The sequence below is a fragment of the Mirounga leonina genome, unplaced genomic scaffold, assembly GCF_011800145.1.
Source record: "Mirounga leonina isolate KUSES-001 unplaced genomic scaffold, KU_Mleo_1.0 Mir_153, whole genome shotgun sequence".
In the NCBI taxonomy this organism is placed as follows: Eukaryota; Metazoa; Chordata; class Mammalia; order Carnivora; family Phocidae; genus Mirounga; species Mirounga leonina.
The window spans coordinates 14,360,390-14,383,912 of NW_023270387.1; the positions used below are offsets into that span (position 1 = coordinate 14,360,390).

Genomic DNA, 23,523 nt, shown 5'->3' on the forward strand with positions numbered 1-23,523 from the left:
GGGTTGAATACCAGTAGAATTATCAGAATGTGAGAAGAGTAGCCTGTATGTAAAAGCATATAAAAATTGCTATGGGCGGGGCTCCTGGGTGGCTCAGTCATTAAGCGTCTGCCTTCGGCTCAGGGCATGATCCCAGGTCCTGGGATCGAGCCTCACATCGGGCTCCCTGCTCCACGGGAAGCCTGCTTCTCCCTCTCCCACTCTCCCTGCTTGTGTTCCCTCTCTCACTGTGTCTCTCTCTGTCAAATTAAAAAAAAAAAAGATTTAAAAAAAAATTGCTGTGGGCTTCTTTTCCTCTCATTTGTCATTTGTTAGATTTTGAAGATGTAACTGAGTTTCTGGAAGAGGTCATTGAAGCCTTGATATTGGATGAGGAAGTTCGCACATTTCCAGAAGTTATGATTCCAGTGTTTGATATTTTATTGGGCCGAATAAAAGATCTAGAACTCTGTCAGATCCTGTTTTATGCATATCTGGATATTCTTCTCTATTTCACTAGGCAGAAGGATATGGCAAAGGTAGGTTTGAAAGGTGGTACGTATTCATTTGAGCTGGTGATTTAATATCCTGTCCTGAGGGTGCTCTAATATTACCTGTTGAGTAAAAGAAAGATACATTAGTTGTTGTATAGACTTAACTCTTTGAAATCCGTTCACCTCACCACCTTTCCCTCCTCATACAGACGAGTAAGTAGGACTTGTTTTCTCCTATAGGTTTTTGTAGAGTACATTCAGCCCAAGGACCCTAGCAATGGGCAGATGTACCAGAAGACCTTGCTGGGAGTAATCCTGAATATCTCCTGCTTATTAAAAACTCCAGGTGTAGTAGAAAATCATGGCTACTTCCTGAATCCATCTCGTTCCAGTCCCCAGGAGATCAAAGTGCAAGAGGCCAACATCCATCAGGTGGAACTGTCTCCCAGCCCCCTAATCTTAGATGAAGTCGCGTTTCCTCGGGAAGCAGATGCAGATAAGGCTGCTTGAGCCTCTTTGGGGAAGCATATCGATCTGCTTGGCTTTCTACCATAATCACGTAAAGAAATTGTCCTCTTTTCAGCACAGGCCCAGGGCAGAGGAGAAGCTGGTGCACGGTTTCAGAGTAAGCTGCTGCTCCTCTCTGCCCTGTGCTCTGGGCCAGCCACTTCCCCTCAGTCCTCACTGTCGTCACCAAGCCGTTTCTTATAACCTGGGCTCCTAAAATCTTCCAGCTGAACTCCAGCTGATAAACCGAATTTTTTTTCCTTTCCTTCCTTCCACCAACGTCCCCTCCATTTGGACTTCTTAGTGTAAATTCTAGCAGAGGTCTGGCCAACACGTGAGGCAGTAAGTGGTTGAATTGGGGACGGTCTAAATCTCCCACCATCACAACTCTTAAGGCAGGGATTGGCAAATTACTGCAGTGGCCAGATCCGGCCTGCCCCCTATTTTGGTAAATAGTTCTATTGAACACAGCCATGCCCATTCATACACGTTGTTTTTGGCTTGGTTTCATGCCGCGGTGGTAGAGTTGAATAGTTGCCACAGTCAGCGTATAGCTTGCAAAGCTGAAAATATTTATCGTCTGGCCCTTTGCAGACAGTTTATTGACCCCTGCTCTAAAGCTATGTAAATGCTATCTGTAGTTTGGCAGCTCATCAGGGAATCTCTCATAAGTGCCCAGAAATTTTTTTTTTTATTCAGAACTGGGGTATAAAATTAGGATGAGAATATTTTTGGAAATTGCCAGTGGCTAAGGTTTGGGAGTAACAAATATGAGGATTGTGAAACTGGAATGTTCTGTGGTTGTGTTTTCTGGTTAAACAGTTCATGGCTCAGTTCCATGAAAAGATCTACCAGATGCTGAAGAACTTACTCCAGCTTTCTCCAGAAACCAAACACTGTATCTTGTCCTGGCTTGGAAACTGTTTGCATGCAAACGCAGGCCGCACCAAGATTTGGGCCAATCAGATGCCAGAAATCTTCTTCCAAATGTATGCCTCGGATGCCTTCTTTCTGAATCTGGGTGCTGCTCTCCTGAAGCTATGCCAGCCGTTTTGCAAACCCAGATCCTCTCGGCTCCTCACCTTTAACCCCACTTACTGTGCCCTGAAGGAGTTGAATGATGAAGAACGAAAAATTAAAAATGTGCACATGAGAGGTAGGGGGGAACTGGCCTTCTCAAGATGGTGTGTGTGTGCGCGCGCTTGCATGTGTGTGTGTAACATCAGAGGCATTCACTTTTATCCTTTTTCACAAAGGTGCCTCTTTCTCAAAAGAAGACGAGGCAAAAAGAAAAGCTAGTATAAATTTTAAAAAGACAGACGTCTAAAAAAAACTGGTAGCTTTTAGATGTGCTTTCATGAGATCTTCTTTCTGAATTTAGCCGCCTTTAGGTATTGATTGATTCATTCTTTCTAAAAATAAAGCACAGTCCCTGCTTTGTCTTTTAACTCAAAGCCTCCAGAAGAAAGCAGATATGTTAACAGAGAATCATAATATGGTGTAGGGCCAAACTATGGGAGCACAGAGGAGAGAGTGAACAATAAATTCTACAGAAGTTGGAAGTCTTTGCGGCCGAGTCTTGAGAGATGAGTTGGGTTTAAAGTATAAAGGTACAAAGCTGTGGAAGGCTTGATTGGAGAACAGTGGGAAATTGAGGGGGAGAGCTAGGTGGGAAAGGGGTATGGGAATTGGCAGGAAATGAGTCTAGGGAGGAAGAATATTGGGGCCAGTTTGGAGAAAACTCAAACAATGCAGAGAAGTGAAAAGAAGAAAATAAGTCATTCAAAATGAATCACTCTTCAAAAAAAAAAAATGAATCCCTCTTAATTTTGGTGTATTTCCTCTCCGTTTTATGACTCTTTAATCCTAAAAGCAATACATGGTCAAAAGGAAGTAAATCTGGAAAAGCACGAATAGATACAGATGATCCACTGTCTATCACTTGGCAACATCCACAGTGTTTTCTACATTTGTTTTTAAAAGAAAATTACTAAAAAAAAAAAAAAAAAAACCTCTCACTGGTAGCAGTATGGACGTGAAGCTAGAGTAAGGGGACACTGGAGACCCAGGACAGAAGTCTGTGGTGAGTCATTTACTGTTCCTTTTACTTTCTTTGAGGTTTGGACAAAGAGACTTGTTTGATCCCAGCTGTGCAGGAGCCAAAGTTCCCCCAGAACTACAACCTTGTGACGGAGAACCTTGTCCTGACCGAGTATACCTTATACTTGGGATTTCACAGGTAACTGCTCTGATGTCATTCAAAAAGAACTGTTCTGTGGGGTTAAGAACCAGAAGGTTGAAAGTGAGTCTCACTTTATTCTGAAGGCTCCCATTAGGATCTAATGGGAATGGAGTTTTGTATGCACTTAATCATGTTTACGTGAATTGCCTTTGTACAGATAACTGAATTTACTTTTCATTTTTGACCTGCTACACTTCTTAAAATTAAACACACTAGTATTGTTCTCTAAACACACAGATTTTTTTGAAGATTTCTTTATTTTAGAGAGAGAGCACGCACACGTGCAGGGGGAGGGGCAGAGGGGGAGAGAGAGAGAATCCTCAAGCAGACTCCCCTCTGAGCACAGAGCCTGACTCGGGACTCGATCCCATAGCCATGCATGACTGGAGCCAAAATCAAGAGTCAGACTCTTAACCAACTGAGCCACCCAGGCACCCCTAAACTTGCAAAAAAAAAATTTTTTTTTGAAGATTTTATTTATTTACTTGACAGAGGGAGAGAGAGCACAAGCGGGGGAGTGGGAGAGGGAGAGGCAGGCTCCCCGCTGAGTAGGGAGCCTGATGAGGGGCTCAATCCCAGGACCCTGGGATTATGACCTGAGCCAAAGGCAGACACTTAACCAACTAAGCTAGCCAGGCACCCCTAAACTTGAAAATTTTTAAATCACTATCTTCCTGTTGTGATCTGTGAAAGGGGAATTGTTTTAACTTTTCACTTTCCGCTCTTGAATTTTCATTACTTACTACTCCTGATGAAAAAAAGATGACCCTCTACTTTATGGTATAGAGACAAAATTAAAGAAATGTTTGGGGCTCGAGACACACGTGCACGCACTCTCACTCTCTCTTTAAAGAATAAATTAAAAAAAAAGAAGAAAAGAAGTGTTTATCAGGGATTCCGGTAAGATCAGTAGGACCAAAGGACTCTGGAAGTGTGAACATTTAAGAACTAGAGTGTATGACTTTCAAAAGCGGTTCTGGTTCTGCCTGGTCACACACCATTCTGTGATTTTTCCCTCCTCTGGTTTAGTTGATTATGACTGCATGTATAAATAAAGTCGTTACAGTCCTTAGGAAGAGGTACTGAGGATAGCAGTTTTTAATGTCTTCTCAGCATACTTACATTGGCACAGAGCATTTTTTAAAACTCGGCAAATTTCTAGAAAAATGAAATTATATCTTTATTAGAGAGTTTTTCTATCCCGGTCATTGACATTTTAAATGAGACAATAGATAATGCAGCATATGTTTAACCTGTTCAACCACTGACATTCAGACATAGAAATGAATGTCATCTATTCTCCCCATACTGGCTAGCTAACCCTAGACATTGTCTACAGGGCCAAAGAAGATGACTTTGGACTGTATCCATAGAGACAACTATCCATAACATTGAATTACAGGGCTTCCTTTCATTAGAGAACATTTGGCTGGCCCTTTGTGAAGAATAATGTAATTTTATATTGAACAACAGAGGACTGGAAGCTGTTTCTTAGGTTGTGGCCCAGGTGGCTACCAGTTTATATGTGGTCATTACTGATCTAGAGTCCTTTTTCTCCAGCTTTTGTTCTTAACTAACAGTAGAAAGACTGTCCATATAACCACATCCAAGCACAAACATTGCAGCTGTGCAGTGTCAAACTATCCTGCTGGGCTCTTTTTGTAATTTGTCTAATCGTTATTTATTTTACATGGTAACAGCCCAGTCTACACCCTGCTTAACCAAGCTACTGTTCTTTGGATGGTGCGTTTCAGCTGAAGGCTGCTATTTGTAGTGAGCGTCATTTATGTCAAATACTTGGTAACATTTGCCCAGTGCTCTGACCCCTGCCCCAGTCCTGTCCATAAGTTGTGTGAGTGCCTTCTGTGTCACCACAATAGCAATAGCAGCCCCCTATATCCTAAAAGAGAATACTAGAATAAATAAATGAAGATTTGTTTTTCCGGAACGATCTGTACTCAACTGCCCTATAGGAGCCTCCTGACCCAGTCTCTTGTGCTTTCTTGGGGGCAGGTTGCATGATCAGATGGTCAAAATCAACCAAAATCTGCATCGGCTGCAGGTTGCTTGGCGGGATGCTCAGCAAAGCTCTAGCCCTGCTGCTGACAACCTCCGGGAGCAGTTTGAACGACTGATGACCATCTATCTTTCCACCAAGACTGCCATGACGGAGCCCCAGATGCTACAGAACTGTCTCAACTTGCAGGTGTCCATGGCTGTTCTACTCGTTCAGCTGGCCTTGGGCAATGAGGGCTCACAGCCAATTGAGCTAACTTTTCCTCTGCCAGACGGCTACAGCTCTTTGGCTTACGTGCCAGGTAAGCAGGCTCTTCCTTGGGAACTGCCTATTTATAGCTATCTAAGTTTAACTGGGTCACTTTGGAAGTTTAATCCTCAGAGTACCCTTCCTTAAGTTATCATTCAACTGTTTTTGGAGAAACAACTCAAATTTATAGATAGTATCTACCGCTCAGAGTATGGGGGAACCAACAGCTTTTTCCTCAGCCTTGTGTCCCCACTTCTGTGTGTATCAGAAAATAGTCTTCAAAGGAGTAAGTGCAGCCAGGGTTTTCAGAGCTGTTAGTTTTGCATTAATGTTGTCTTCATTGTTCATCTTCTAAATTTATCTGTCCAACTCTCCGTGTGCTATTCTTTAGGGAGAAAAAAATTATCATCCCCTGTTGGTTGAGGAGGTCGTGTATGTAGGTTTGGCAGTGAGGAGCTGGCAGATACTGTCCATCAAAATCAGGTTATATGTTCTTGATCACTGTATTGGTCATCTATTGTTAAGTAACAGATCATCCTAAAACGTAGCACCTTAAAACAAACGTCATCTCACACGGTTTCTGTGGGTCAGGAATCCAGGAGTGGCTTGGCTGCATGGTTCTGCCTCTGGGTCTTTCATGCGGTTGCAGGCGAGCTGTCAGTCAGGACCACAGGAATCTGAGGACTTGACCAGAACTGGAGGATCTGCTTACAAGCCAGGTCATGTGGTTGTTGGTCGACCTCAGTTGCTTACTGGCCTCTTTCCCAGGCTACACAGGTCTCACCTTAGTACTATTCATGGTATGGCATCTGGCTTCCTTGAGAGCAAGCAACCAAAATGGAAGCTATAGGCTTCTATAACTTCACCATGGAAATGATATACCATTGCTTCTGAATGCCTCTACGCTGGAAGAGTGCAGGAAGGGACACACAAGGGCATGAATACCAGGAAGCAAAGACAATTGGAGGACCATCCTGGAGACTGATGACCAGAGTCATCTAACGTATTCATCTTTGTTGAAGATTCTTTATCCGTCTAAAGGGTTATTTAATGCATAGTTAACCTTGAGTGTGAAAAGAATGTGTATCAGTGTACCTTCTTAAGTTGCACTAGTGTGTGAACAGTATTTTGTGTCTGCTGTTTTCATATTGACTTGGATAGAAATAAAAATTGACTTACCTTTAAAGGAGAGTCTACATTTATGAACTTGTCACCATTCCTAGTACCTACAAGACATTTCAGATTTTTTAATCTTTATTAGGTAGAGCAAAAGGGAGGAATTTCAATATTGCTTAGTACAGAAAGTCAGATGTTTCACTAATTGCAGTGAATGGGTTTGTCTGTCTGTCTTCCAGAATTTTTTGCAGATAACTTGGGTGATTTCCTCATTTTTCTCCGCCGCTTTGCCGATGACATCTTGGAGACATCAGCAGACTCCCTAGAACATGTTCTTCACTTTATCACAATTTTCACTGGAAGCATAGAAAGGTGAGGTGTTGAAAGCTTGGCTCTGACACCATTTAGAGGTGCAGAGCATTCAGAAGACTTCTAAACCAAGCCTGACTCATAAGGGCTTGCCTTCAGAAGTTGTGTTAACACTAATGAATCACCTGACCACCCTTAAGGATAGCCAGAAATCCCCCTCTTCAGAGGCATAATAAGCCAAGGACTTTGCCCACAAACAATTTGAACCTGCGTAAGAGACCCGATGGGAATTCCACTGCTAGGGGCTGGTTAAAATAGTTACCTTAATGCCAGAAGCCTTACCAGTGGCAGCCAGTTCTGATGATCTAACAGTTGTAGGGTCACAAAGTTTACCCTTAATGTTCTGAGTTGCATGAGCAGTAAACACAGGTAAATGCTTTCTAATCTCATCTTGTCATTCATAGCTTCTACTCCCTTTCTCAGAGAAAGACGCCCACTGACCTTTGGAGTTCCTTCTCTGGTGTTTTTGGTGTCTAGGCCAAAGGAAACCATGTGTGCATGAGTGAAGATTTGCTGCACAAAGAGAATGATGTACAATTCCCTGAGCCATGTCAGTGAGAAGTAGGTAGAAGCCAATCCTTCACTGAGCTAAGCAGACCCAGTGGGAAATCATGAGTCAACTGGTATTTATTAGGCACACGTGGTGTGCAGCGTAAGTAACGTGGAAGAACTGCGTCCTAACCCTGGCCCTCAGGAAACTTAGAAAGGCAAGTTTATCCTCAATGAAACGGTCAGGGAATGTAAGCAATAAACAATGGATTATTGTAGAGAAGTAAACAGAGTGGCTAAGCGTTAAATAGAAACTTGAGTATTCATCCTCATACTTGGTAGCCTGTGATCTCAAAAGTTGAGTGAGGTTGTACCCTGCATCATCCCCCAGAAATTGACAGCCTTGACACTACAGAATTCTGTTTTCTCCTCCCAACAGTGGTATAGGGTGTTTTGGCTCCTCCTGTGGAGAAAATAGTCATGAATTTGAGAGTTGAGTTTTCTACCTGCTCAGCTTGCTTTCTGCACTTTTTGCAGGATGAAGAATCCCCACCTAAGGGCCAAACTGGCTGAGGTGTTGGAAGCAGTGATGCCCCACCTGGACCAGACTCCAAATCCCTTGGTATCCAGTGTGTTCCACCGGAAACGTGTGTTCTGCAACTTTCCCCATGCACCCCACCTTGCAGAAGCTCTAATCAAGGTCTTTGTGGACATTGAATTTACAGGTAAAGCAGTCCAGAACTGAGAAGCAGATACTAGTGGAGTCTCCTAGCTTGATCAGTATTTAATGTCAGAAAAATACCAGCAGCCATCATTTATTGAGTATCTGCTATGTGCCAGCCTTGATGCCAAGTGCTTTTCTAACATTGTTTCATTAATTTGTCACCATCTGGCAAGTTTTACTGTATTATCCCTGTCATACATATAAGGACATGAATGCTCGAAAAGATAATTTGTCTGTGTCATACAACTAAGTGGTAGAATCAGGTCAATTCTATCTCACCTCAAAAAGAAAAACAAGGGGGTGCGCCTGGGTGGCTCATTTGGTTAAGCGGCTGACTTTGGCTCAGGGTCCTGGGATGGAGGCCCATGTCAGCTTCTCCCTCTCCTTCTGCCCCTCCCTCCACTCGTGCGCTCTCCTTCTCTCTCCCTCTCCCAAATAAATAAATAAATAAAATCTTAAAACACACACACACACACACACACATTCTTATTATATGCTTGATTTAATTAAGCTCCAGCTAAGTAGCCTGTTCGATTACAACCCAGGTCTTTTTTTTTTTTTTTAGTGGGGGGAAGGGGCAGGGGAAGAGGTAGAGGGTGAATCATAAGCAGGCTCCATGCCCAGTGTGGAGCCCAATGCAGAGCTCAGGCTCACAACCCTGAGATCGTGACCTGAGCCGATATCAAGAGTCGGATGCTTAACCAATTGAGTCACGCAGCCGCCCCAACCCCAGGTATTTATTTTTATCTGCAGAATAGTGGGACAGGTCTTTTTTCTTTTCTTTTTTTTTTTTAAGTAAACTCTATCCCCAACATGGGGCTCAAACTCACCACCCTGAGATCAAAACTGTACCCCATCTCAACCAGTAAACAATATATGTTAGGCACTTATTTAAGACCCCTTTTAAAAGAGATGTTCTAAATAAATAAAATAAAAGTTGTCCTACCATCCAGTGATAAATACAGTTAATATTCAAAGAGACATTTAACATTGTACTGAGTGCCTTTCCCATTTGGATTTTGGTTTTGTCACATACCTCTGAGCCTTAGTGTCCTCATCTATAAAATGGGTTGAAGTGACGACTAATGAGATAGTGCATGTACATCTTCATAATACATACATAGTCACAATAAGTCACTGCAGTTATTATATGACCATTTCAACCCTTTACATGCAGCGGTAGAGGATGTATTATAATTCCTGTTTTATTTCTGAGGAAGTAGAAGTTAAAAAATGTTAAGAGACTTGAATTAGGTGGAGCCAAAAGGAAAACCTAGATCTTCTGACTCCAGATCCCATGATCTTCTTTCATTGTATGACCCAAGCTACAGAGATGTTGTGGTTCGTTCCTTTGATGGGTCAAAACAGTATAAGCCTCAGGTTTTTAGACCCTGACCTGATTTTTCAGAGTAACTAAGAACCAGTTCGTTTCGCAGCGGGGATGTTATCTATGAAGAATATGGAGGTTACTTAGTATCCCGTTCAGCACACGGCTGTCACTGCCACAATGGCCAGTTCAGAGGCCTCATTCAAAGTCTGATAAGTACTCTACGTTTGGATATGGAAGCATTTGTCTCCCCTGGCTTTTAGGGTACAGCTTGGTCCTTGTCCTTTTCTGCAGGCAGTATCTTTCATGTCTGTCTCCCTCTTGTTCTGTCCGTAAGAAAATAAGTAAACACTCGGCTGTCACTCTGGGCCTTTGTAAACTCCCAGGGCAGATCTTGCCAGTAGTCTTGACAACATTCAGAATCCAAGAAAATGGCTCCACAGGCAGAAGCTCTTACTCTTCCTCTAGTAGCACCACCTTTGCTGGGTTTTTGCTCTTACCCTATTCCAGGAGACCCGCATCAATTTGAACAGAAGTTTAATTACCGACGTCCCATGTATCCCATCCTAAGGTACATGTGGGGAACAGATACCTATCGAGAGAGCATTAAGGTGAGCGAGTTTTTGGTGAAGCCAAAGCTGAATTCTCTTGAGTTTTACTTCAGATAAGCCCCAGTGAGTTGTGGTTCAGGACTAAAATGGTTTTGTCTTGGGCTGGGACTTACAGGATTTGGCTGACTATGCCTCTAAGAATTTAGAAGCCATGAATCCCCCACTTTTCCTCCGCTTTCTTAACCTGCTAATGAACGATGCCATCTTCCTCCTGGATGAAGCCATACAGGTAAGAATAAGTATATAAAAATTTTTGGGGGACGCCTGGGTGGTTCAGTTGGTTAAGCGTCTGCCTTCAGCTCAGGTCATGATCCCAGGGTCCTGGGATCAGGTCCTGGGATCAAGTCCTACGTCGGGCTCCCTGCTCAGCAAGGAGCCTGCTTTTTCCCTCTGCCTGCCAGTCCCCCTGCTTGTGCGTGCGCGCGCTCTCTCTCTCTCTCAAAAATCTTTAAATAAAAATTTTTTAGAACAGATTTAACTGGGGCTCCTGGGTGGCTCAGTCGTTAAGTGTCAGCCTTTGGCTCAGGTCATGATCCCAGGGTCCTGGGATCGAGCCCCGCATCGGGCTCCCTACTCGGCGGGAAGTCTGCTTCTCCCTCTCCCACTCCCCCTGCTTGTGTTCCTGCTCTCACTGTATTTCTCTCTGTCAAATAAATAAATAAAATCTTCAAAAAAAAACAGATTTAACTGCCCTTATCAAATAATGATAAGTACATACTTTTTACCTTCAAATTACAGTAGAGCAGTCTTTATGCCCATAGTACCAATTGGGACACCAAAAATTTATGAGTAATAGTATACCATGAGCCTTGCCATTACAGAGCTTAATAGGTATTATTCCATTAGAGACCAAGATAAGGGTCATTGAAGCCTCATAAACTAGGATGATATTTTGGCAGAGAGTGGTAAAGAAAGGGTGATGAAGCTAAACTAAGATACACTGGCAGGATTAATCAGGCCAGCAGCACAGAAAGAAATCCGAGGACCTCGCATTTGGTCAATGACTTTCAACCATTTTCCATCCCAACGCATCAATAACAGTGACTCACTAAGGCAATGATTCTTATCCCCTTCCTGAAAGAGTCTGATTTTTGCACCACTCCTTGAAGAAAAAAATCTCTGGTTTGGGTTATTTTTTCATATAAACGCTGCAAGTTACCAGTACTCGCCACCTATCCGCAGCCTCCCAAATCTTTACATTTGAAACACGAGTGTCCCAAAGTCTACACCGGGTGCTTGTCAGCAACTTCAGTGCATCATCATGTCCTTACTCATCCTTCATGGAGCTGCTTCTTGCTCCTATTAAAAACTTCCGTTATCGGGGCACCTGGGTGGCTCAGTCGTTAAGCGTCTGCCTTCGGCTCAGGTCAGGGTCCCAGAGTCCTGGGATTGAGCCCCACATCGGGCTCCCTGCTCAGCGGGAAGCCTGCTTCTCCCTCTCCCTCTCCCCTTGCTTGTGTTCCCTCTCTCGCTGTGTGTCTCTGTCAAATAAAGAAATAAAATCTTAAAAAAAAAAAAAACAACCTTCCCTTATCTGTGACAAGTGTAAGAAAGCTAAGGCTGGGGCCCAAGGGGAGATGAGGCAGGTAAGTCGTGAAGGCGGCCTGTTAGACAGCCACACGCTCCTCATATTGATTAGCAGTCCCCCAGTAACTTGTATTTGATCTGTGAGGAGAGTTCCTGCTTTTTTCATAATCCCGTACTTTTAGATTTTAGATAGGTTTTCGTAGAAAACAAGAACAAGTCCTGTAATAAACAGACCCTTCTATGCAAGAGCTCTGTGATACAAAGAATGACACCAGATGGCATTGTCATAGGACTGCAAGAATGATGAGAAGTAGACGGTTTTTAATATTTATGCTTCTCCTTCCAGACATCTTGCATATTTGATAGAGCTTTGTTTTTTGATAGGCAGTTTTGGGTTTGGTTTTGTTTTTTGTTTTTTGGGGTTTTGTTTTTGTTTTTGTTTTGTTTTCATTTTTTAAGAAGGATTTGTCCCTTTTTTCACTTTAGCCTATTTATTTTTGCCTAGGTTTCAAACATGATACTACTTATTCTCCTTTCTATTTCAGAGACTATAATACACATATGGGAACTACCCACAAGTCCTCCCAGGCTAAAACAAATCTATGGAGCTTCAGCCCTATGCTGAGAAATAAAGGCTCACGTTTCTTACATAGTCCCTGGTTTTCCCGGGTTACTAAACTAGATTTTAGGGACGCTTGGGTGGTTCAGTTGGTTTAGCATCTGCCTTCAGCTCAAGTCATGATCCCAGGGTCCTGGGATGGAGTCCCACATCGGGCTCCTTGCTCAGCAGGGAGCTTGCCTCTCCCTCTGCCTGCCGCTCCCCTGTTTGTGCATGCTTGCGCGCGCGCTCTCTCTCTCTCTCTCTGACAAATAAAATCTTTTTTAGAAAAATAAAATAAAAACAAACTAGATTTTAAATAGAACCGCTTAAGGGGCACCTAGGTGACTTAGTTGGTTGAGCATCCAACTCTTGATTTCGTCTCAGGTTGTGATCTCAAGGTGGTAGGATCAAGCCCCGCATCAGGCTCTGCATTCAGCACAGAATCTTTGAGATCCTTTCTCCCTCTGCCTCTGTCCCTCCACCTGTTCTCACGCTCTCTCAAATAAATAAATTTTAAAAATAAATAGAACCGCTTAATTATCATCTTCCCTTCAACTGCACTTTCTTCTCTGATACATTTCACCTCTGGTTTCTGTAGTATTTGAGCAAGATAAAGATTCAACAGATTGAGAAAGACCGAGGTGAATGGGATAGTCTGACTCCAGAAGCCCGCCGAGAGAAGGAGGCTGGCCTACAGATGTTTGGACAGCTAGCACGTTTCCATAACATCATGTCCAATGAAACAATTGGTACCCTTGCCTTTCTGACATCAGGTAAGGACACAAAGCACCATATTCCCAAAAATTCCAGTGGTCAAGATCTGCTTCATTTGAGGGGTCAGCCCAGTTGAAACTATGAACTCAGACTCTGGCAATAGTACCCTCCACAGTCTGGGAGGGAAATGAATTACTAGAGAAGCTTCAAGAAGGATGATGCCCAGGGCACCTAGGTGGCTCAGTCAGTTAGGCATCCAACTCTTGATCACACAGCTCAGGTCTTGATCTCAGGGTCGGGAGTTCAAGCCCCGTGTTAGGTGCCGCGTTGGGCTCCACACTGGGCATGGAACCTCCTTAAAAAAAAGATGATGCCTATTGTTGATGTGGGAAACATTCACCCTCACACGGCTGCCAGAAAACGTAAGTTGGTATAATTTTTCTGGAGAACAAGTTAGCCATATAAATGTATCTGGGGAGTTTGTGTATATGTTTTTTGTTGTTTTTTTTTTAAAGATTTTATTTATTTATTTGAGAGAGAGAATGAGAGAGAGCATGAGAGGGAGGAGGGTTAGAGGGAGAAGCAGACTCCCTGCTGAGCAGGGAGCCCGATGCGGGACTCGATCCCGGGACTCCAGGATCATGACCTGAGCCGAAGGCAGTCGCTTAACCAACTGAGCCACCCAGGCGCCCCGAGTTTGTGTATATGTTAACCTGAAAACCATTTTTGAACTCTGGTTAAATGTGGTAGATCAAAGACACTTATCTCCACTCCCTCTCAAGCTAAGTGTCCAATTCAGTAGCCATTTGCCACATAATAGCTATCAGGCATTTTAAATGTGACTAGTCTGAATTGAGATGTGCTAGAACTATAAAATACACATCTCAAAACTTAGTATTTTTTTTAAAGTAAAATATTTTATTAATAATTTTATACTGATTACATACGAAACGATAACCAAGGATCACCAAACATTTGAGGAAATCCTCCAACATGAAACAGAGATATTGGATGAAAACTTTTTAAAAAATCTTTATAATCTCAGAGGAATAAGAGAAGATAGCATCCATAAAACAAGAACAAAGAGGCAATAAGTATTATTCAAAGAACAAGAAAGAGCACTTGGATATTGAAAATACAAGTAATTTTTACTTGTCAGAAGGGTTAGAAGATCACATTAAGGAGCTCTTCCATGAAAGTAGAACAGAAAGAAAAAGAGATGGAAATTAGAATGAAAAGGATAAGAAAACAAAGGATCAATCCAAAAAGTCTCAGAAGAGAAAAATGGAGTAGAGGAAATTATCAGAGAAATAATACCAAAAATTCTCAAAGACTAAAAGCCTCTAACTTGAAAGGGCCACAATGTGCCCAGCGCAAGGACCTTTTAAATTCTCACACTAGGTGACATTGTGACATTTCAGGAGATCAAGGTAAAGAGAAGACCCTCAAAGGTCCCAGAGGAAAGTCAGGTGATCTACAGTGGTTTAAGTATAAAATGTCTTTGATTTTCACAACAGTGACATTGGAAGCTGGAGCACACTCCTCGTGGAAAATAGCTTTTCAGCCCAGAATGCTATAGCCAGCCACACTGTCATTTCTGTTTGAGGGTGAAGGTATCAGATTTACTTCCAGTGTACCGTTTCTTGAGAAGCTACAAAAAGATTTACTCCATCAAAGTGAAAGAGTAAATCCAGAGGAGGAAGGTGGAATCCCATAAGAGGGAGACAAAGGAAGTGTCCAGGATTGTGGTAAAAGGAGCTTGTGTGACCACCACGCAGCAGGCTTATAGAGCAAGGAGTCCAGATTGGAGTGACAGATGGGAGCTTCCAGAAGGAGCATTTCCAAAAAATACAGAACTGCTAGAAATGATCCTATCGAGAGTTTTACATTTCTGGTGGAGAGTTTAGAAAGATTTAGTGATTGGTACTCTGAAAATAAGCAAACTAATTTTTACAAACTTATATTAAAAACTATATATCACTGGGACACCTGGATGGCTCAATCGGTTGAGTGTCCAACTCTGGTTTCGGCTCAAGTCATGATCTCAGGGTTGTGGGATCGAGCCCCACATTGGGTTCAGTGCTCAGTGGGGAGCCGGCTTGAAGAGTCTCTGCCTCTGTCCCTCCCCCCACTCACGCACCCGCTCTCTCTCTTTCAAATAGATATACCTTTTTTTTTAAGTATATATATTACTTTATGTATGTAATCATTAGGACACTATATGGCTCTGCTGTGAATGATTTTTACAATCTTCGTGACATAAAGATTTGATTATATACTGGGATTTGTATTTGGAAGAGAAGGATAGGAAGTAAGAGCTAAACTCTCATCAGTCGTGGAGTCAATAGACTGACTAAAAATATAACTTACTGAAACCCGGCATGTGTTAATGTATTTTTTTAATTTTGGGAGTTTATGTCCTGTGTCCTAGCAATTCCTTATAAATTCATTGTAAGGAAGTAGTAAGTCTACAAAATATGTACACAGTGAAGTTAATAAGTGAAATGGTGGGGCACCTGGCTGGCTCAGTCAGTGAAACATGCGATTCTTGGCCTCAGGGTTGTGAGTTTGAGCCCCATGCTGGGTGTGGAGATTACTTAAAGTCTTTTTTTTTTTTTTTTAAAGATTTTATTTATTTATTTGAGACAGAGAGAATGAGAGGGGGGAGGGTCAGAGGCAGAAGCAGGCTCCCTGCCAAGCAGGGAGCCCGATGCGGGACTCGATCCCAGGACTCACAGGATCATGACCTGAGCCGAAGGCAGTCGCTTAACCAACTAGCCACCCAGGCGCCCCTAAAGTCTTTTTTTTTTAAATAGATAGATACGAAATGTTTGTAATAGAATGTCTAGCAGTAAAAATAATGTCTAGCAATAAGGATAAATAACTTCAGGTACAGTCACACACTGGAAAATTATGTGGCCATTAAAAAGAGTGCAAATCATCACTATCCTACAGAACTTTCTCTGATGGAAATGCTCTATAAATCTGGACTCGTACTATAGATACTAGCCACGTGTGGCTATTGAACACTTGAGATGTGAGGTCAGTGTGACTGAGGAACTGAATTTTTAAACTAATTTAAATAGACACATCAGGCCAGCCAGTGGCTACCATGTTGGACAACACAGGGACATATATTTACCAAAATGGTGAGATAGTTATGATATAGTTACTGAAAAAGTAAGTTACAGAATAGGTACACATGATCATCATTTCGTTTTAAAAATGTGTATGTTTGTAAATATGGACAGAAAAGCTAGAAGGATGTATTTCAAAATGTTAACAGTGTTTATTTCTGGGTGGTAGTTTTATATTTTGTTTTGCTTACCAGTGTTTTCTAACATTCCTGCAATGAAAATGTATTACTTATATAATTTTTAAAATACTCCCCAGAGGTCTCCAAGTGAAACTCTTAAGACATAATAAGTAAAAGATGGCTTACGGGTTGAGTTTTCACAGACTGCCTTTTCTTCTAGAGATCAAATCACTCTTTGTGCATCCTTTCCTGGCTGAGCGCATCATCTCCATGTTGAACTACTTCCTGCAGCACCTGGTTGGCCCCAAGATGGGGGCCTTAAAAGTCAAGGACTTCAGTGAATTTGACTTCAAACCCCAGCAACTCGTATCAGATATCTGCACAATCTACTTAAATCTTGGGTACCTGAGATTTAATTGGGCAAGCCAGAGGGAATGCTGATGTTTTAATTTGGGGTTTTGATAATGGAATGACTGGTAATTACGTGGAAATAGAAAAGAAATGGTTCATTTCTATTGGTTGATGAAGGAATTTTACGTAGTTTTAATCATGAAATTTTGTCCGACCTTCGGGACACTGTTTAAAATTTTCAACATTCTGCCTTCATCTGTGCAAAGATAAACTTTACTAGTTGTAACCAATGTTTAGAAAAGCAGTATTCTTTTTAAGGTTACAGGATACTTGATAGATCTTCTCCCTAAAAATTAGAAGAAATCTTTCTATATCCAAAGAACATTGATGGCATGTAAGTGATGGGGAACCTTGTTCCTCAACCCAGCTGTTCTCTCCCTCACTGACCTGCCCTCTGATGCTCAGTTTCTTTCTGATGCTGACCTTCCAGGGACGAGGAGAACTTCTGTGCCACGGTGCCGAAGGATGGACGTTCCTATTCCCCAACTCTCTTTGCACAGACAGTCCGAGTCCTGAAGAAAATAAATAAGCCCGGGAATATGATTGTGGCTTTCAGCAACTTAGCAGAGAGAATCAAGGTGAGGGGGAGGAGGACTTGTTTATTAACATATTCAATAGAAGTCACTGTGTTGACTCAACTGTTCTGCTGGTTACCCTAATTTCAAGGGTATTGCCTTGAGAAAATATAAACAGATGATTCTTCCTGGTCAGTGAATAACTAGAACTGCCTTTTTTGGGTGTTTTTGTTTTTAAGTTTTTATTTTTATTCCAATTAGCTAACATACAGTGTTAGTTTCGGGTATACAATACAGTAAAGAATTCCATACAGCACCATATCATATCATCTTATCATCACTACCATATCCTTAATTCTCTTTTCAACATAAGAGGGAAGAACAGAAAATTGATTTAAGAAGCTTCTACTAGGGGGCGCCTGGGTGGCTCAGTTGGTTAAGCGACTGCCTTCGGCTCAGGTCATGATCCTGGAGTCCCGCATCGGGCTCCCTGCTCAGCAGGGGGTCTGCTTCTCCCTCTGACCCTCTTCCCTCTTGTGCTGTCTCTCACTCTCTCTCTCAAATAAATAAAATCTTTAAAAAAAAAAAAAAAACAGCTTCTACTAGGGGTGCCTGGGTGGCTCCGTCGTTAAGCATCTGCCTTCAGCTCAGGTCATGATCCCAGGGTTCTGGGATCTAGCCCTGCATCAGGCTCCCTGCTCTGTGGGAAGCCTGCTTCTCCCTCTCCCACTCCCTCTGCTTGTGTTCCCTCTCTCGCTGTCTCTCTCTCTCAAAGAAGGAAGGAAGGAAGGAAGGAAGGAAGAAGCTTCTACTGGAAGAGAAGAATGCACAGACTTCTGTAGACTTTCTATGAAATCTTTCCTGCACAGTGTTACCAATAGACTTGAAAACCTACATTGTTAACGCAGAACTTTTTCAAATAGGATTCAAGATCAGTTGTTTTTAGTCATTTGATTTGTATAGATTTTCTCTGTTCATTATATTTGTAGTTAGTAGTTGGCTTATATGGGCATAGTCCTATATTTGTAGATGAAAATACTATCTTATATTTAGCTAATCCCTTTGGTTGGAGTTTGACAGAGCTCCATTAGTTACAAAGAAGGAAAAATCATGGCACAGACTCTAATAGAAAACCTTCCCCATTTAAAAAAAGAAAAGAAAACCTTCCTTGTTGACATGCATGTTCCCTTCATTGAACTACTTTTTTTATTGAGTTGGGCTCCATCTTGCCTAGAGCTTAGCCAGATAGGTTCCTGAGGAACTAGAGTCATAGTTAGGGATCAAATGTTGAAGCTACTTTTAAACTCCTCCTATACCTGTTTGTACATAAAATCAGAAACTGCTTTTCATACACTGACTACATGAGTGACTCTGCAAATAACTCTCCTACCACCGTCCCCTTTTCAGTGATGACATTTACAGTAGGACTGCTGCCAGGAGGATCTTATATGTGATGCGTTTCTTTTTTTGTTAACACTTAAGCCCATCTTTAGTCATGACTGCCGGCAGCTGAGCCACACTGAAGTTTGGGAGTTGGGGTTGAATGCTAAACTCACTTTTATAAGATCCTTCTTGGCTCGTTTAGAAAATAAAGCTGAGATTGTCACTGTCGCTCTAAAGGGTCCTCAGTGACCTTTTAAGATTATAGTCACTGAATATTTGGGATTCAGCTGCTCTGTGAATTCACCTTAACAACCAGGTGTTTGTGCTTAGTCTCTAGCAGACCTCCAACAACAGGAGGAAGAGACCTATGCAGATGCCTGTGATGAGTTCCTGGATCCCATCATGAGCACACTCATGTCTGACCCTGTGGTGCTGCCATCCTCCAGAGTCACTGTGGATAGATCCACCATTGCCAGACATTTGCTCAGGTATGCTAGCCCCAGAGAGCAGCCAAACAACAGATGTGTGTGTGTTTGCTGTCCTTTTCCCCCAGTTTCCTAATACAGTACTATGCACCCAGTAGGTGCTCTATATTGTTGGTTTATGAATAAGTTGGGGAGGCATTTCAAGAGAGGTGTATCACTTGATTGTTAAGGATTTAAACATCCAAAACAAAACACTCCGTTGAGAAATGCTGGCTCTAACCCCTTACCTGTTCCTTCCTTGAGGAAATCATTTCTACCAGATGTTATAAATAATGTCAACCTGAAGACTTGAACGTGTTCTAATTGTATTAAGTTGTAAAAACATAAATGACAAGTTTGTTTTGTTTGTTTAAGTCTGGTTTGACGCTGTAGCCATCGCATATAGGTTCAGCCACCGTCCGCTCCTGCTGTCGTACTTGGCCACGGTGGCCACGGGTCCCGCCGAACCTGCAGGCAGGACCTGCTGCATTAGTCAGAAATGGGTACTGAGTAACTCTTCCTGTTTAAAATGAAGTTCTATAAGTTGACCCAGATTTAAGGGAATACTATTTATTAAACACTGCAAAAGGGGATTTTCTACTTTGTGCTATCTGGTATTAAGCATTCACTATACATATAATGCTGTAGTAGGCAGTCTGTCTTTTCCAAAGTGTCAGTGAAAATTTATATTTTATTGTGGCCTCAGGATACAGACAGAAGGTATATCAGCCCTTAAAGTATATTATAAACCTTCTTACCTGTCAGGAATCCATAATCTGCGTTCACTTATGTAGCACACAGCTAACTAAATCAGGTGTCAATCTACAAGGCTTTATCCCCTAACACCTTAGACTATTTCGAGAGCCTGTCACTAAAACGACCAGCAGCTCTGTATGCTGACGTGAGTGTGCAGGCTATCTGCCTTAGGAAAATCAAATCAAGTATCATCTGAATAGAAATGTGGAAATAAGGTTTATTAAGGAGCAGAGAGACCAAGTAGCTAAATAATCTGCAGAAAACCCAGAAACCTCCTGAATCACTCTTTCTCTCATCTCCTCCTTTCTAACCTCACGTCAGCGCCTGACTCAGACTTACAGTGTGTCTGGCTTCACTCTCAGAGGGAGATGGGCCCGCTTTTCTAGCTTGGGCTTTGGCTGTTAGAACTTACAGAAATAACCACTTTCCCTTTCTCTCTTTGTCCCAGTGACCAAACCGATCCCTTTAACCGTAGTCCCCTCACCATGGACCAGATCCGGCCAAACACAGAACTAAAAGAAAAAATCCAACGGTGGCTCGCAGAGAGGAAACAACAACAAAAGGAGCAACTTGAATAAATACTGTGAACTAAACAAACCAAAAACAACCAACTCCAGAATGTAGATAAACAATTGTTTGTGGTTTCTCTTTTTGATTCTGTTCCTCTTTCTTTCTCTTTCTTTCTTTCTTTCTTTCACTAAATTAGAGAACTATTCTTGCTGAAATTATGACAATTTAGATTTATTCCTAAGAATTTTACAATGCTCTCTTGGCTTGCAGGAAATTATGCCTATTATAGCAGCACCAAGTTTAGAAATGATCATTCATTTGTACCCTTTGTTCTCTTTTCCTACACTTCATCCTTTTCCTACCTTAAGTTATATTAACTTCAACTACTAAAACTTCCTGCCACCTTACTGTTGCTCTGTCAAGAACTGCTCAAATACCTTTGGTGAGCCCAGCTTTTAAGTATATGATGTCACATATTTAAGTGACAGCTGACACCATCAGAAAGTCCTGTGTCATTGAGGTATTTACTGGTCTTCATGACGCAGATGTCAGCCCTTTTCTTGTTACAGTTCTGCTATACTACAGAATAACCTTTCACACAAAAACAGATACCTTGATGTTTGAGTGGGCTTTTGAATAGAATAGATGAGATTTTCAAAAAGGAATCTTGTGCAGTTTCTGTTGGTAGTTCTTAATTTTGCATTATCTTGTCACTCAGAGATCTGATGGAGGACACTCTCCCCTGGGGCTATCATCACCACAAAAAACAGCCTCATAATATTTTGTTAGGAGGATTGGTAGGACAAACGTGAATTTTTAAACTTTATTTAGAAAATTCTGAGGTGAAAGAAAAAAGGAGGCTGTTAGGCCCTCTTTATCTTATGGAAATCTGTTGCTACAAGGACTAGGCTTGAGAGGAAAAGTTAGGGAACAAATATTATAACCATAAAAGATGCCATTTTAAGACACTATTATCAACAGTATATTTCAGTATATATAGACACCATGTGCATTTTTATATTGGTCTAGTGTAAACTGAGTCCACTTTATATTGTCTCTTCCACGGTAAGATGTATGCAGTGTGTGGCCATGTTTACTGACACTCTAGACAAAATTCTGAGACTATAACATGTATATAGTTAATGTTTGTTTGGGCTTGTGACCTAACCTCCAAGAGCTGCTTCTAATTCAGCCTTAGGTCATCAATTAACAGAGTAGGAATTTGAGCACAACCTTGTCCACAGCCATTTTAAATATCCACATAGCCCCATGTAGTTAGTAGGCGGACGAGCCCCACTTTTGCAAGTTGAGCTTGTGCTCCCTACTCAGTTGCGCAGCTTAACATGCTAAGTGAGGTACATTCTCCTATGGATTATGTCACTAGGTGAGCCTGAAGATACCGTAAGTGACAAGTGATATGATCTAGAAACAGGCGTTGCTGTTTCATTTTTAACCATGGCCTCTTTCAAGTAAGATGGTAGTTTTAGCGTATTCCAGCACGAGTTGCTATAAGCAGTCCTTAATGTGCTTTTGATGACATCACTTGGAAAACCTCACATCAGAGGGCATCCCACACTAGGTATAAAGTAGATGTTGCCTACTGCTGTGCTTATAAATGAAAAAAGGAGTCTAGGACTCTTAGAAATGCCAGAATGTAAGATATTAATTCAGTGTGCAACCTGGGCCTTTAAGGCTTGGGTTAACAGGATTTGTTTATTTTCTTAAAATGAGCTTCATTTCATATTTATTATCCTCCTTTACTTCTCTGAGAATGAACTGTGTATAAAATAAGCTATCTACTCGCAGTTATCTTCCAAACCCAATCTAATGGGATGTTTTCATTTTTTTTAAAAGTGGGGAAAAGACCAGAGTTTTATAGGAGAAAATTGGAGGAAAAATGGGCACAAAACCTCAGAAGGCAGCTGTTCCCAGCAGCTTTCTAGTTAACAACCTCTATGCTGCCTCTTGTATCTGTGTCTGTATTCTACTTCTGTGGTCTTCAGATTGTGAGCCTCTTCTGGCAAGCTTTTTTTTTTTTTTTCTTTTCCTGAAACTTTTTATGAACAGCTACGGCACCATTAATGCTGCTGAGTATCTTTAAACTCATCACAAAGGCAAGTGTATAGCTTAAGGCCACTGTTGGTAAGGAAACCAAGTGTCCTCTGTGCCTTTTTTTCTTTCCTTGAAGTAATTTAATAACATCCCAAAAATGAGACTAAAAAATTATCATCTTGGTGTACACCATGGTGTGTATATGTGCTTGGAAGCTTAAAGAGGTGTTTTGTTATCTGGAACTCAGAAACAGCTCTAAATCTATTAGAGCAGACTTTCTGATACACCTAGTTTTGTGTGTTGGCTTTGCTGGAGTATGATAGGAAAATGAAGACTCTTTATCAGCTCTAGTATTGCTTACCAAGAGGGTAATAACTAAACTTGGAAAATTATTTAAGTAGGGTTTATCAAGCAATCTTGGTTTGATGTTTTTTTTTTTTAATATAGTTTGTAATGGATATGTAAAAACAAAGAAACATTAAAGGTTTTTTAATGGTGCAGGTGAAGGTGCCAGTTGCTATTTGGTATCACAGTCTACAAAAGCTTCATTACTTTATTTGATGCTGGTTGCTAAGCAGCCGATGCCCAGAGCATAAGTCTACTGGGTGCCTTTACAAGCCAGAGAGGCTGATGCTGCACTCTTGATGTCATGTGAGGAAATAATGCACATGCTCTAACTGCTACACAGGAAAACCTAGACAAAGTAAATAAATAAAAAGTAAAAAATAAAACAACAAAAAGATTGATTGAAATAAAATTTGATCTACATAACTGTATTTTGAAACATTCCAGGAAGGTTACTTCTTGTCAAACTTGCCTGGGGGTGTTTGTTCAAAGCTTGTATTTAATAAATGAACACCTGAGTTACAACCTTTGTTATCACTTCCTTCATTACAGTATGAAAAGCTAGTGGCAGTTTAGAAATCCCTCTGAAATTTTAGAGGACTCTGACCTTCACTTCTCTTTAAGATGGTATCAGATGTGGGTCACCTGGCTAAGCTAACCCCCTTACCAGACTTCTGGACCCTGGAGTCATCCAGAGGAGTCTTAGGGCATGTTTTTTCCTCATCAGTTCACTTCCGACTTCACTTTTCTTTATCTGGCCTAAACCCCAGATCTTTCATTTTAATCATTCACTGTCACATTCCTGTCTTGCCCCTAGTTTCTATACCCCTGCCCTGTAAGACCTCAGTGTAGACTGACCCAGTCA

At 41.6% G+C, this 23,523-nt stretch overlaps 1 protein-coding gene across 1 annotated transcript in view; it reads left to right on the plus strand.

Annotated features, from left to right (window-relative positions):
- Positions 1 to 23,183, plus strand: part of UBE4A (ubiquitination factor E4A) — a 35,970-nt gene extending 12,787 nt beyond the window's left edge. Inside the window, exons 7-20 of the mRNA XM_035009040.1 lie at positions 316 to 518; positions 714 to 905; positions 1,803 to 2,136; positions 3,099 to 3,219; positions 5,236 to 5,540; positions 6,844 to 6,976; positions 8,000 to 8,187; positions 10,024 to 10,124; positions 10,240 to 10,353; positions 12,851 to 13,025; positions 16,443 to 16,623; positions 17,064 to 17,211; positions 18,862 to 19,019; positions 20,200 to 23,183. Coding sequence (XP_034864931.1) covers positions 316 to 518; positions 714 to 905; positions 1,803 to 2,136; positions 3,099 to 3,219; positions 5,236 to 5,540; positions 6,844 to 6,976; positions 8,000 to 8,187; positions 10,024 to 10,124; positions 10,240 to 10,353; positions 12,851 to 13,025; positions 16,443 to 16,623; positions 17,064 to 17,211; positions 18,862 to 19,019; positions 20,200 to 20,329 — 2,483 coding nt within the window. The 3' untranslated portion in view covers positions 20,330 to 23,183. The remainder of the gene's footprint in view (positions 1 to 315; positions 519 to 713; positions 906 to 1,802; positions 2,137 to 3,098; positions 3,220 to 5,235; positions 5,541 to 6,843; positions 6,977 to 7,999; positions 8,188 to 10,023; positions 10,125 to 10,239; positions 10,354 to 12,850; positions 13,026 to 16,442; positions 16,624 to 17,063; positions 17,212 to 18,861; positions 19,020 to 20,199) is intronic.
- Positions 23,184 to 23,523: the final 340 nt, after the last annotated feature.